The sequence below is a fragment of the Pinus tabuliformis genome, chromosome 9 (assembly GCF_031772625.1).
Source record: "Pinus tabuliformis cultivar Carrire ecotype Pingquan chromosome 9, CPIR1, whole genome shotgun sequence".
NCBI classification, from domain to species: Eukaryota; Viridiplantae; Streptophyta; class Pinopsida; order Pinales; family Pinaceae; genus Pinus; species Pinus tabuliformis.
In genome coordinates, this window is record NC_142307.1 from 1196386714 (window position 1) to 1196402776 (window position 16063).

The 16063-nt window shown below is 35.4% G+C and overlaps 1 protein-coding gene across 3 annotated transcripts in view; it reads right to left on the minus strand.

The window, feature by feature from the left end:
- The window catches only part of LOC149152832 (Leucine-rich repeat (LRR) family protein), a 519369-nt gene that overhangs the window by 107537 nt on the left and 395769 nt on the right, over nucleotides 1-16063 (minus strand). For all 3 annotated transcript variants that reach the window (XR_016262186.1, XM_089437808.1, XM_089437807.1), the window contains one exon: nucleotides 9607-9711. Coding sequence is in view for 2 of the 3 variants with exons in the window: in XM_089437808.1 (XP_089293934.1) it covers nucleotides 9607-9711 (105 nt within the window). In the remaining variant the exon portion in view is untranslated. The remainder of the gene's footprint in view (nucleotides 1-9606; nucleotides 9712-16063) is intronic.

Consider the following 16063-nt stretch of genomic DNA (forward strand, 5'->3'; position numbering starts at 1 on the left):
CAAGCGTTATGCCTTTTGCGAAGAAAAAGGGGGTGTACTGCGATGGGTAGTTGACAGTGGACACGTAGTGGTCAACATCTGGCTCTACTTGGCGACACGTTGTTGCACTGCAGGAATGTGAGAATCCAGAATCTGCATCTATGCAACACAACAAAATATAAGTAGCGTCCATCCAAAAATCATCATATAACATTAAGCACATGAAAGATATAAGCTCTTCATTTATTAACTATCTAGAAAAGTAAATCTAATCCTAAAACAGAAATGAAAATGCTGAAAAAAAAGAAGGTTAGAAATACAAAGGATGCCCCATGGCATCAGATGTGTTCAATATAGTGTATACTGAGCATTTGCCTGCTTTCAGGCAAATCTGTCGGCTGCTTGTCGGGTGTGCCATGTTCAATTCTGCATATGGTAGGACTTTTTCCTATCCGAAAATCAAGCTGCTCACGACCGTCTGATGCATCAAATCTTCTCATTTTCTTTCTCTTGCGCTTTTTCTTTGTGGCAGGCTGTATTACTGATGACATGGAACTTTCTATTTCAAAGCTCTTAAATGAAGTATGTAAGACATGTGTGACATGTCTTTCTTCATCTTGCATTTGATCTTTATCGTTTTAAATTTTATCTAGATCACCTTCAATTAACCACCTTTCAATCGAACCAATGACCCGCTCATAATAAAATGGAGCTTGTTGCAGCAAATGAGAAGGCTCCTGATCTATTGATGTTTCCTGGTTTCTTTCATCCTTAATCTGCTGTTGAAATTTATGTACCTGTATTGTAATGGCATTTATCTGGCTAGAGTGTTCAACTTTCATAGCACTGATTTCCCTGGCATGATCTTCTTCCATGGTCAATAACTTTTTCTGAAGACATATCTGATTAGCTTCCATATCTTTTATTACTTTATCGTCTTTTTCCTTTATGGTCATCAAGCAATGCTGCATAGAGTTTATCTCTTCCTTATGATTTGCTTGCATGGTAGCTAACTGATTATTATGATCGAATGTCATGATAGTCATTTCTTCATCCATAGTTAATAACTTGTTTTGCATAGAATTAATTTCCCTATCATGATTAGCTTTCATGGTCGTCATATTTTCCTCTAAGCCTGATAACTTGCTTTGCATAAAACTAATTTCTGTGTCGTGATTAATCTTCATGGCCTCAATTTCCTTAGCATGTTGATTTTGCATGATCTCCATCTCCCTATTACGTTTTTCCAGGTGGGTGCATAAAGTTCTCACATCATTGGCGTAATTAGTTTGATTAATCTCCATATTTTTTACCAGCAACATTAGTTCTTGTATAATTTGCTTTTGATCTTCCTTTTCATTGTCATTTGTCCCTGCTTTTCCACTATCATGGATTTGATCTGCAATGGCACAAGTGGATGGCACATTCTGATATGAAGAATTGTCTTGGAATCTTTCACCGACAGCTGGACCTTTTATAAGATTACTTTCATTCTGTTGCACAATTTTAGGGGCACAAGGCGAGCTATCTGGATAACCATATCTATCTTTAAAAGCATTGACAATGTCTTGTAAAGAAGTGAAAGAATCTTCAGGACAATTATTAAACCAATTCAAAGCATCACCCTCTAAAGAAAGGACAAAAAGACGCATTTTGACATCTTCATGATTATACTGAGGGGTCTACAATATATGATCATTATACGAGTAAACAAGCCTAGATGTTTTTTAATAGCGACTGAATCACCACTTGAGAACAACAGTAATTTAGAAATGGCCACTTCCGGAATATCATGGAGATCATCAGTAAAATGACATGGTTTAAACGAATAATCCATGATGGATAATGAGGGACCAATTGGATGATAGAAAGAGATCTCTGCTCAAGAAAATTAATAAATGAAAGAAGTGGAGTCACCACTTGAACAATGAATCTAATTCTGGGATCCAAAAAGCAACCAACCAGTAGATATGAGGGAGGCTTCTTGTGTAGAAAAAATAAGAAAATGGAGTCGCCACCCAAACAAGAAACAAACCGAAGAGAAGCTGCTGATATGACGAAAGATAAGGTGATGAAAAGATCAAAAGACGCCAAAGAATGTTGAATCTGCCAACTCAAATGAGAGATGAGAAAGATGAAAGAATGATGAGAAACAAGAAGATGAATGTCGAATAAACCAAGGACAGAAAAAACTCTATCCCCGGCAACGACGCCAAAAAATGTTGTCACACAGATTGTCACAACAACATAAGGTGATGAAAAGATCAAAAGACACCAAAGAATGTTGAATCTGCCAACTCAAATGAGAGATGAGAAAGATGAAAGAATGATGAGAAACAAGAAGATGAATGTCGAATAAACCAAGGACAGAAAAAACTCTGTCCCCGGCAACGGTGCCAAAAAATGTTGTCGCACAGATTGTCACGACAACGCTCAGACCGGGGGCTGTCACCCTGATCCCTGATCTCTCCGTTTAAGTCGTCTCCCGCGGCTAAGGGGGGTAGACCCTATGGGATGAATGAAGACCAATTATGGACCAGTTGGGTTGGGAGACAGAACAAGGCGATTTAGCACTTGATTGATTTAGCAATTACTGTACCAGTGCCTTATGGAGTCAATGATTAAATGATTATTTATTAAATGTTGCAGAAGTATAAACCATGTAAAACAATCACTTCTTATCAAATGACCCAAACGATGTAAGATATTCAACAAATGCATAATGCCTTAACGATGATTCAGCAATTAAACTTCCAGAAAAATTAAATGCTTTAAATGATCATAAAATTTAAATGCTGACTAGTTACCACTTTCACATAGCTGACTTCAGATGAACATTTAAGTGCATTTAGCTATAGAAAAATACCACAAAAAGACACCAAAATGATTTTTCAATTTTTAGCTAAGCTTTTTCAAATTTTTTTTTTTTTAATTTTTTTTTAATTTTTATATAAGTCTAAGCTAAAAAAATCAAAATAGAACAAAATTAAAATCCTAAATAAAATCTAGTCTAAACTAAAGTCTAAAAAAATAAAAAAATAAACTTTTTTTAATTTTTTGTGAATTTTTTTTTTTTTTTTAAATATAAACTAAATTCTAAAACAAGACTAACTAAAAACCTAAGAATTAAACATTTTATGCTTTTGGTATTTTTTTTGTTTTTTTTTAATCAAAGTCAAAACTAAACTAAACTTAAAATTACCCAATTCTAAGACTAGAACCTAAGATAAATAAAAGTAAATAACACAAAAAAAAAAACAAATTAAAAAAAAGTACTAACACCTAATAGCAAAAATGAAAATTGGAGTTCTTTTATATATATTTTTTTTAATTTAGATTCTAAACTAAATGAAATCGAATTTGAAACTAACTCACCATAAAAAATGGAAAAATGAAACTTAAATTAAACTTAAACTAAAATCTACTCTAATTCTAAAGCTTAAATATATAAACATGAAAATTGAATTTTTTTTTTTTTTTTGAAAATTCTACATTTAAAAATTTAAATAAAACAAAATTGAAATAAATCTAAAACTAAAACAAAATAAAAATAAAATAAAACATAAAACCTAACGTAATATACATATGAAATATAAACTAATCAAAGTCAAAGAATCAACTACGTTTTGCTTTGCAGCTGCAGATTTACGGGAGGAGAAATGACGGCTAAGGGAAACAAGGGATGCTGGAATGAGGGTCAAGCTGTGGTCAGGTTTGAAGCTTGTTCTGCTTGCCGCAGCGTGCAGATATAACAGCGATGAGCACGGATCTGTGGGCAGCAGAATGAGGAACAACGTGGAAAAGGTTGGGGAGAAAAGGGCTGCGTGGGAGCTAGGATTGACGCAGGTTTGGGCCAGCGATGAAGAGTTTCGCAGGGATGCTAGAGATGGCAATAATTTTGCAGGTTGCGTGGAATGGCGAAGGGTTGGCATGCCAGAAGAATTCTGCAGCAGAAGAGCGAATGTGATTTGTTTTAAATTTTTTATATTTTCATATATATATTTTTAAGATTTACACATTTCATGAAAACAAAAATATAAGCTACCTAAAAAAAACGAACACACAAATGAAAATCAGAGATTAAAAAAAATGAAATCTAATGACTTACGATTATATAAATTGAAAAAAATATCTACCGTAACCTAAATGAAATATATATATAAAAAAAACTAAGCATATTGTTGTTGCTTTATTGTTGTGAATGCATGTGCAGGTTTGTGGCGGCTGGAGTGATGGCAACTTAAGAATGTGGATTGAAGAGGACGTTGCTGCGTTGCAGATCAGGTGACGGTCAAAAAAGAGGCAACAGTTCTGAAGGAGCTGAGCAGAAAAATAGCAGTGAAAAGACTGAAGATTTTTTGCAAGCCGAGGGCAACACATAAAAAGAAATTTTGAACGAATTTCCTGCGAATAATGAAATCCCAAACAGCAAATACATGGATCGGAAAACCCTCTTAAGATTTACCAGGGCTTTTAAAATTTTGAACCAGCTACTTCAGATTGTTTGTTGAAAACCCCACAAAATTTTGAAATTTGTACCCGCAACCTGCAATGGCAAAAAACAAACAGAAAACCTAGAAGTAAAATGTGCCAGAAACAAAACTAAAACCCTAAATCAGCTAAATAATTATAGCATTTACAGATTTAAGACTCTTAAGCAGCCAGATTTGTCAATAATCACAGTAAAATTATCAGAATTTAATTTTAATGTGAGATACTTCAGAAAACCCTGCATGCTTTCATAAAAAATTTCAGATGATAAGCTTGGAATTAAAACTAGCTAGGCTCTTTCAGAAAACGCAATCCGGGAGTTGGCTGGTTCAGCAGAGAACTTCCCCTAACGCCCGGTAAACTCAAAACTAAGATTTCCTGCACAGCTTAAAATCAATCATTAACATAGAGAGAAAAAACGATAGTGAAATCCAGATCAAATGGAGATACCTGCCATTATATTTCAAAATCTAAACTATCATTCAAACCCTAGAGATCAGACAAGATACCTATGCCTGAATCAATATTCATCAAGCTAAAATCAATGACTGAAAATAAAATTATGCAGAAAAATAAAAGATCTTACAGCATTTCCAGAAGAGTAACACCAACAAGACTTTTAACCCCAAAGTCTTTCTTTATTGAACAAAAAATAACTACAATAGAGCTTTCTTTAGCACCAGACTCTCAGATCCAATCTGATCTCAAATGACCCCCTAGCACTCTATTTAAAGGAAAAATTCCCAACAGCTAGTTCGAGTGATCCATGTCAAACTAATCTCGACTGTCGATGAGGATCAAGATTTCTTTTAATCTCATCCGTCGAATTTTTAAATGCATTTTAATATATTAAAAAATTAAAATTTTGCATTTATTTACTCAAAAATTTGACTTGTTATTATTTTTTATTTTTTTTTATTTATTTTTTAAATTTTATTTTATTTTTTATTTTTTAATTATTTTTAAAATTTTATTATTATTTTTATCTATTTTTTAATTAATTAATTTTTTTTAATTTTTATTTTTGGATCTTCGAACTTAGCCTTTGGAAAATCACCTAGGACCTAGGACTTAGGACTTATGAGGGGATTAAAACATTTTCTAACCCTCAAGACACTTTAGATCATGACTTTTACAATTTTAAATCTCAAGGGGGAAAACCTATTTGACATAGACCCTCATAGACCACCCAGTTCTGCGACCAAATATAATCTAGCAGATCAACGCACTAGGATTCCCCTAAGATTCTAATGACAAAATTCATTCCGGCTTTGGGGTTAGGCTGAAGGAAAACTCTGCCAATCATGGATCGGTGAGACAAAAAACCTTCCAGAACGTAGATTATCACTAGAAAATTAGGTCCACCTAGGCAATTTACATACATGACACAACTCTACTAAGGTTATTTACAATTCACACATGCAGACTGGGTTTACAAAAAAATATGATTGGGTCGATGATGACTGTCGAATGGCACAGACATGTTGATCAAGCGCTATCCCTTTTGCGAAGAAAAAGGGGGTGTACTGCTATGCGTAGTTGACACGTAGTGGTCAACACAACCCAAGGGCTGAATATTATCCTCTTTGGAGGCATGTTCAGAAGCTTCAAAAATGTGGTGGTGGCTCATGGGAATGGTGATATAATCTTTGCAGTGATTCGTACAAGGGCTCCTACCCAAAAGTGAAGGCACATCTTTTGCATGGAGGAGGAGGGGATTGCAGGTTGCACAAAAACAACAGACCCATTGGTAAGGAGGGCATATCAAAGAAGGCAAGATGAGGTGGATGGAAAGAAAAGAGGGCTTGATCAGCTTAGTCAAGCTACTCCTCAAGCTCCACCTAACATTGCGCCAAGGATTGTAGTTGAAGCAAGGAAGAGGAGAGCCAATGCCATTCAGCAACATGAACAACTAACATCCAAAAATACCATAGGGGCATCCCCTTCAGTTCAGGATAGCAGAATTGCTAAATTGGTGAATGTGCAAGCGAGAAGAAACATATTCCAGAGTGGCTAGGTGCATCTATGCATGTGATATCCCATTCAATGTTGTTCGTTCTCCTTACTAGCAAGATATGATAAGGGCAATTAACAAAGCTCCTCAAGGGTAGTACAAGGGGCCCAACTATGAAAAATTCAAAACTTAGCTTCTCAAAAATGAGAAGGAGCCTGTGGAGGATATCTTATCACCAATTCGTTCTTCCTAGAGTAGCTCTAGGGTTACCATAGTCTTAGATGGATGGACAAATACAAAGCGCAGACCATTGATAAATATCATTGCCACTTCCCCCAAAGGAGCAACGTTTTTAAAGGTGGAACATTGCTCAGGAGAGGTAAAAGATGCATAGTTCATTGTCGATGTTATTATAAAATCTATTGAACAAATGGGGCCAAACAGGGTGGTGCAAGTTATCACGGATAATACACCATTTTGCAAAGTTGTAGGTTTAATTAATGAGGGGAGGTATGACCACATCTTTTGGACACCTTGCATTGTCCATAATTTGAATCTGATCTTTAGAGGAGGTCGACAATAAAGTTCCATGGATAAAGGAAATCACAGGGGAAGCAAGGGAGATTGTTAAATTCATCAACAACCACCACCAATCTCAGGCAATATTTCGAGAGTACTCCAAATTGGAGTTGTTAAAAATTGTTGAGACAAGATATGCCTCAAACTTCCTGATGTTGTGCCGCCTTGTTGAGGTTAAGCAAGCATTAGTTTCTATGGTGGTGAGTCAACTTTGGGTTGAGTGGAGACAAGCAAATTCAAAGTGGGGATATATGGCGCGTAGATTGTGCCTTGATGAGGACTAGTGAAGAAAGGTAGATTTCTTGCTAAAGTTCACAACCCCTGCATTTGAGCTTCTTTGGAATGCTGATACTAACCAATCTTTCTTAGGAGAGGTATATGATGACATGGATTCCATGGTTGAGAAAACTATGGAAATCATTTCACAACAGTCTCCACAACTTTTGTTTGTTGGTGATCATTTTGCTAATTTAGTCAAGAAAATCATTGTTGATAGGTGGAACAATTTCAACACTCCATTGCACACTTTAGCACATGCCTTGAACCCCAAATTTTATGATGGGGAGTTTATTGCTCAAAGCAATGGGAAGAGGAAGGCACCCCATAAGGATAAGGAGGTGGCTAATGGGGTGAAAAAAACCCTTATGAGAATATTTCCATTTCATCTACACAAGGAGGTAAAGGAAGAATTTGCCAGTTTTTCTGCAAGATTAGATGATTATTCAGATATATCAGCTTTGGAGGAGAAAAGCACCATGAATCCAATTAGGTGGTGGATATGTCATGGAGCAAATGGTGTACATTTGCAAAAACTTGCCATTTGTGTTGTTTCACAAGTGGCAAGCTCTTCATCAGCAGAAAGGATTTGGAGCACCTATGGTTTTATTCATTCTGTGAAGCGCAATAAGTTGGGCTCACAGAAGGCAAAGAATCTTATTTATGTGCACTCCAACTTTCGCCTTGCATGTCGTAGGGGTCCAAAATACAACAGTGGTCCTTCTAAAGAATGAGATGTAGATTAGAAAGTTCTAATTTCGATCTCTCTCTTGCTCCCCGAATATTGAGGTCTAGCCTGGAAGTGGAATTGGCCCATCATCTTCTTCAACACCACCATCCACTGTTGAGCATGCTTCTACTTCTATTATTTATGAGGATTAGTCTTTTGTCTTTATAGTTCTTGCAACCTCATAGTCTTTATTGTACTTGCAGCCTCATATATATAATAAAGGCTGATTTTAAGATTTGGATATATAATAAAATTTGATTTTGGATATTCCAATATTGTTATTTTCATTATGTGATCATTCATGAGTAAATGTGATGTAAATTTAATCATAATGTTTAAACTTTAAATGTAATAAATCAGTGTTGAAAATATCGGTATCGGCAAAATATCGGCGAGGGTCCAGAAAATATCTTATCGGCAATATCGGCGAAAATATCGGCAAAATATCGGCAAATATCGGCAAGCATAAAAAATAATTTTTTCAAAATTTTAAATATAACCGATATTTTGCCGATATTTTCAAAATATCGCGATATTTTGCCGATATTTTCTGATATTTGCCGATATTTTGAAAATATCGCGATATTTTCTCGGCGATATATCGTTTTGCCGAAAATATCGCGATATTTCCGAATATTGCCGATATTATCAACAGTGTAATAAATTATAAATTATAATGTATCATGTATGGTTTATGATTGCACATAACATTTCATAAATGTGATAAATTCTAAAATATATATATATATATATATATATATATCGTGTTTCCCCATTTCCAAAATTTGGGGGGTTCACGTTTCATACCCGTGCCCGTTTCGGAAACTCATACCCGTTTCCCCGTTTCATGCAACTTAGGTTTTCAGTAATGCTATGTGTGTGAGTTAGGCATTTCCTGCAACTCAGATATAAGTAGGTATATAGTATATATGCCTTTTTTTGCAATTACTGGCTGAATTATATGTTGAACAGGTGATCCAGATTCTATATAATATTATAATCATTACAACCTTGAGGCTAGAAAAGAGTATAATGGTTTCTTTCAAGAGTAATACCAACACATTAAGTAATATTGTTTAAGATATAAATAGGAATAGCCCAAAGGATTAGCTCAACCAGTTGCCACCAATGTTGCTGGGAATTTGACTAGTTCCATGCCAACAAGTACCCAGCGCAAATCCCTGAATTAGGGGTAGTGGTCTATGTCGACAGATTTACTAGGGATGCCATCCACGAAATGTGGAAAAACATCCATTGGGTTGCCTCAAGAAGTTTTTATTGGAAAAAAGATATAAATAAGAATAATATTGAGCCACATTAACATTATGATTATGGTAATTTAATTCTTTGCAGTTGATGGAAATGACAAGATACATAATAAAACTCATAGATCTAAGTTCTAACACATTACAAATGCTGAAATTACAGTCAAAATAATTAAAAGGACAAAATTATGATGCAATTAAGTTTTAACAATCATATTTAAAAGTATTTGCAGAAAGTAAGAGATGTACTCCAGGATCCCATAATAAACGTAAAACATAATTTACAAAATTTTCTTATTGAACTTAAGTGCATTTAAAGATTGGATGCTCACCTGGTGAAGTGGATTTTTGTCGAGCTTTAGACATCGAAGATTGGAAAGAGATGCAAACACTGCACCAGGCCACTCTTCGATCTTATTATCTGACAGAAGCAATGTCTGCCATTTAAAGAAAGATTAGTAGCTGAAAAGCATACTTGATAACTCTGAACAGTTAACTGTACTATCTATTTCTAGCTTGACCCTCTTGGAAAATAGACAGTTCATCCCACACAACTAAGATGGCAATTTTTATAAACATAGCACAAACCTATACATTCATCAGATAGCACAAAAAACATAAGACATTTACCCTATAAGGGTGCATTAAGAAAATAGTAATGTATTAAATCTAAAACAATAACTGCAGATGATATTTCCAATTCCACCCTTGAATTTTGTTCACACAAATCCCAAAAAACACAAATAACAAAAAATCATACCAAAAAGTGAGTGAATAATTATACCAGAACTCTGTACAAAAACTCACTGGGTTCAATGTAGACTCACCAAACAAAGCCAGCTCACCATGTCTACTGGGCTGAGTTGACTTAAGCCAGCAAAAACTCACCAACAGTGAGTCAGACCTACAAGTACTTGCATGTCCAATCCAGACCCATGCCTTGTTGGTTTTTCAGACCCAATAAGTGTATATAAACTTCAAAGCAAACCAAAAGAAACCGACATTTAGACAGATTTTTCTGTTGTAATTTCCAGCTCTGCTCCTAGTGACTGGAGAATGTTTTCAGGCATACAATGATGACACATGAACCACATTTAAACATTGAACAGAAGTGAATACAGTGGCAGCAGCAGTTCAGTACTCTTCTGAATTTTTCCAGCAGATGAATTTTTACATATTCAAGCTGCTTGTTGGGTGTAGAATCTTAGATACCCTTTGCATTGTAATAAATATTAACAACCTTTATTTTCAGGTAATGCAATTTAATTTTGCTCAACATAAGCAAAATTAGAGCACTTGCCCTAGTCATCAGGTTGACTTGATCATGAGAGCATCAAGTATAAATAGAAGATCAGGGTAGAGAGTTAGGTTACCGCACTTTACATTTTGAGCAAATCCTAAGCAAATAAAAGGTTTGAAATGTTATCAGCAATCCAGGGAATGATCAGTGTGCTATCACTTGGAATATTGCGCAGCAAAGTCTGCCACTAACTCTGGTGGAAGTCATCTGGATGACCAGCAAGTGAAAGTACCAATGCCACCTCACACAGTCCCTCTCTTTCAAACTGGTGTTTTCTACCCCTTAGAGAGGTATCTAAGGTGTAAATTCATGATTTTCTTTTAAAACAGATTGTGATTGCTGACCGGTTTCTTTTTCATAGTGGGCAATGGAGTCAAGTCAATCCTACAAGAATAATGAAGAATATATTTAGGGCAAGCCAAACGTTGAATCCTACAAATATGAGAGTTCAGATTTCCAATCTTATGAAGTAAGGAGCAACCATAAGAAGGAATTCCTATTTATCAAACGTGTGTCATGAGTCGGATACAACCAATATTTTTCTTCATTCAATTAGAGCTGCAACTACAAAGCCAGAAAGACTCAGTGTCAGAGGGTAATCAACTACAGCCAAAGGCCAAAAGGGAGATACTATCCAACCTTGTGAACTTCAATCAACACAATACACAAAGACTAGATATGTTCATGAATGAAATATCCAACATACGAAGGACAAAGAGTCTGTTATGAATAAAATATTCATAACAAGCATCAATTAATAAATAAATCTTAAAAGTATTAATAATAATAATTAATTAGTTAAATTAATTAATGTCCCTTTAATTATGAAGGGACATTGGTCAAAAGATGTGACCACCTATCTTTGTGGCCCGTCAATGCCTACATAGGCACATTGCCACAAAGAATTGTAATCGACATTCAATTTTTATCAATAACAACATCTTACTTACGACAAATACAGTCTACACACTTATTCGCTCTTGCATACAAGTTTACTTTATGTATCAGTGGTATCAGATCTTCTCGCCTGGCAACACACCCCGCGTTCACCAGTCTCTGTCATTGTCTCCAACTTGTCCCCATTGTTCAACGTAACTATATCCCCATCATTTTTCCACTGTCCATCGCCTGTTCCCTCTGCCCACGCGCTATACATTCTGCTGCTAGACAACCCTGTCTACAATCAACTATCGGTCCACACTCCGTGCTCCCTGCCCGCTGTATCATTGCTTCCTCCTGTCCGCTGCCGACCATTTTTCATACACCCCAGTCATTGCGTCCTCCTCTCTATCGCACCATGACCCACGGATACCCAATTGTGTTGTCCAGCCACACGACCATTCTGTCATCCCCGACACTGCCTGCCTCCTCTGCCCACGCACTGAACCTTCTTGCTGCCAAACAAACAATGACACAATCCTTCCACTGCACCACTCAGTGATCGATCAACCATTCGACATAGCGTTTATTTCCGAGGGTCAATCGACCAAACCTCCGGTCAAATGGTGTATCGTTACGCTTTTCGAGCCTTCAGAGTTATATATGAGCCATCAAGAGTTATATAACTAGAGTTACAACATTACGTTATATAATTAAATTAATTTGATTATTTAAAAATAATATTAATTATAATAATAATAATAATAGCATTATTATTATTTAATTAATTATATATATAAAACAAAAAAAATTATAATAATAATAATAATATTATTATTATATAATTAAAAAAAATGGGGTGTACGAAGAAAAAGAAGAACAAAATGGGAAGTAGCCATGACGATGCAAATTCACGGAAATTTCAAGAGGAAATCAATAAAATGTGTCAACGCCTTGACAAAGTCGAAAAAAACAAGAGGAATTCGGAAAAAACCAAGAGAGGATAATTATTAATTAGCACTCAAGACCAAATGGCAATTAATATAAAAAAAGTAGAGAACATGATGAGCCAATTTATGGGAGGAGTCAATCCACCCTTTAATCCCTTAAGCACATAAGAGTCATGACAAAGTCTCAAGACTCTAGAAAGCGAAGTTTTTCCAAGTCATGAATTCCCATCGATGTACGAAGTCCCACAAATAATGCATATACAATTCCAAGGAAGTTAGTACGATACAAAATTCCCCGAAAGAGACTACCACAAAATTAAAAGTGAATTACCAATGTATGATGGTAAGGACTGTAAGGGCGCCATTGTGTTGGTAAATAAAATGGACGCCATCTTCGAAGCAAACCCGCCAATAGGTGAACAAGAGAAGGTCATGACCGCATCTAACAACCTAGAAGTTGAAGCATGTGATTGGTTCCTATGGAGGTCCAACAGATGTGAAGCTCATTCGTTCAATTGGAAAAATTTTAAGACGCCCTGCTCAAAAGGTTCCATGACGAAGAAGACGATGTTTACCAAAAAATCGTTCAGCTCAAACAAAAAGGATCTGTAAGTGAATACACCCACGAGTGGGAAGTATTAGCTATAAGACAAAGGGGGTTCTCAGACGAAGAACTGCTAAAAGTGTATAGATGTGGGCTTAAAGAGTTCATTCAAGAAGAATTAAAACTATATAAACACAAAACCATTGAAGAAGCTAGACATGCAGCGATAATTATTGAGAGAAAACATAAGTTCAAAATGTCATCATTCAAGGAATATGAAGACCAACAACAACACTTGTGAAACAAAATAGAAACTGACAAATGTAGGTATTGTGGAGACAAATGGACATGAGGACACAGATGCCTTAACAAGAAGTTATATACTTATGAAGTCGAGAAGGAATCAGACACTTCAAGTAATGAGTCAGAAAAAAAGAAAAAAATAAAAATAAAAAATAAAAAATAAAATAAAATAAATAAATAAATTGTCACAAATGTGGAGAAAACTAGATGCCACACATAAATGTGAAGATGCTTCCTTGCATTACTATAAAATAGTAGATGGGAAGCAAGTTGAAGTACAGGAACGTTATGAAGGAATAGTTGTCACACACAGTGAAGATGCAGATTCTGAGGAACTGCCATTAATTGCAATCTCATGTGACAGGAAAAACCATGATGAAAATAGTAACTCTCCCAGAGATCAAGAACAATAAGCAACTGCAAAATACGTTCAACCACATCTTCGAAAGAAGAGAAACCAATCTCCAAGAAGGAACATTAAGTTTACTACATCATCAACAGACAAATGTAGGTATTGTGGAGACAAATCGACATCAGGACACAGTGCCTTAACAAGAAGTTATATAATTATGAAGTCGAGAAGGAATCAGAGACTTCAAGTAATGAGTCAGAAAAAAAAAAAAAAAAAAAAAAAAAGATAAAAAAGAAAAATAATTGTGGCAAATGTGGAGAAAACTAGATGGCATGACATAAATGTGAAGATACATCCTTGCGTTACTATAAAATAGTAGATGGAAGCAAGTTGAAGTACAGGAACATTATGAAGGAATCGTTGTCACACAGTGGAGATTCAGATTCTGAGGAACTGTCATTAGTTGCAATCTCATATGACTAGAAAAACCATGATGAAAATAGTAACTCTCCCACAGATCAAGAACAACAAGCAACTGCAAAATATGTTCAACCACATCCTCGAAAGAAGAGAAACCAATCTCCAAGAAGGAACATTAAGCTTACTACATCATCAACAGACATGAGGAGGAGATTATGTCCTAAAATGTAAGAACCTTGATTTCAAATTAATTTTAAATACCAGAACATGAAATTTGAATACTAAATTTGAAAGATTAATCTAATGAATTGAAAGATTAATCTGATGAATACCAACCTATATGCTCTACTGCAAATTTGTCTGCTCTGCTATAATTCTTGTCTGACTATGTCACCAAAGCGGCCAAAACCTCCCTGTCAAACTGGGTACAACCTAGGTATTCAGCCTCAGAAAGCTTTCCAATTGAAACAATCTGATTCCCATGTGCCCAAAAACTCCAGTATAATCAAGACTCAAGTTCCCTTCCTAGCTGTACCACTGTATTCCTAAATTGTTCTCATCTCTGCTCCCTCCATAAAAATGGTTTTTTTTTTCATTCCCCCTTTCAAGATTTCCTTCCTTCTTTTATTTCCTCATCCACTGCCTTCTTCTCATCTCTGTGCCAATATTTTGGTTACGTGTAACTTTCATGAAATGAAATCTCATTTGATTTTGTTGATTTTATTTGGATACGAAATTTTGATTTAATAAAGTTTATTTATTATTTTAATGAATTAATTAAATTTATTTAATTTATAATTTTAATTATTTTATATTATTATTTTATTAATTTTAAATTGTAAATTGAAATTAACATTTTCCACTGGTTTTAAGGATTTATCATATATATGATACTCTGGTGAGGTATTAATTCATTACCTTAATTTATATCTTCTCTTGTAGTAACTAGTTTATATATAGTGCGATACACGCAGGTCCATGCATACATAGCTATCGTATGGAGGTCTCATATGTATGCTAATACTCGTATTTTATTTATAGGTGGGTCATTACATAAAACCCTAAAGCTCAAGGGACTCATAAGAGGTAGAAATGTCAATATACTTGTAGACACAGATCCCATTGTGTTGGAAGATATTGATCCAACATTAGATTGGGTAGTGGAGATTCATCTGGCAGAGTTTGATTATGATGAGGATATTGGTATTGATTTGGATTTACAGATGGAGGTAGCAGTTGAACATCATGTTCAGTTAAATGCATATCCACTAGTACCAAGCCCAGCTCCAAGTCCTCCAGTTGTAGGCACTTCCTCTACTCAACCACGATAGAAGCGCATAGCTCGCATATCTCAACATGCAACTGTTGCACTTGCTAGTGCTACTACTTCTATAGTTGCAGTTGGAGATGGTAATCAGGAGGAGGAGCCATGGGTTTCCCTGTCTGACTTTGATTTAGAGTCCAAGCCAAATGATGTTGGCTTTTTTAGCAATAGCCAGTAGTACTAGTGACTAATGACTAGTGATTTTTTACTTTCGATATAGAGGGTCGAAGGTCATTTAGAGCCTCTTTCATTATGTGTTTTTGTTTTGATCTCTATATCATGGATGTATTGGACATTGCACTGGGTGCCATTTTGATATAATGGATATATTCACGAGTCTACTTTGATCATATGTTGTCTTCTCTCTATATTCTAATGCTTTGTGTTTGGAAACATGAATGAAAATCTTTAAAGTTATGTTTTTTCATAAAAAAAAAAAAATATTTAATGTATTTTTTATAATAACTGAGTCATTGAAATCAAACCGGCCGAGTCGATACTGAGTCGGAGTCAGAGTCAGAGTCGACCCTCGGTCGGTTCCGAACCCGAGTCAGAATTTTAAAACATTGAGTTTTACTGTGGCAACACAGGGCATCATTGTAGCAGTTGATTCTACCATCTGGGTTTGTCATTTTATCACTTGGGCTTTGTCACGCTTGCCATTGAGCCAAGCCCAGGTGCACTTCTTCCACACTATTGTACTATTGCTCCCATTTC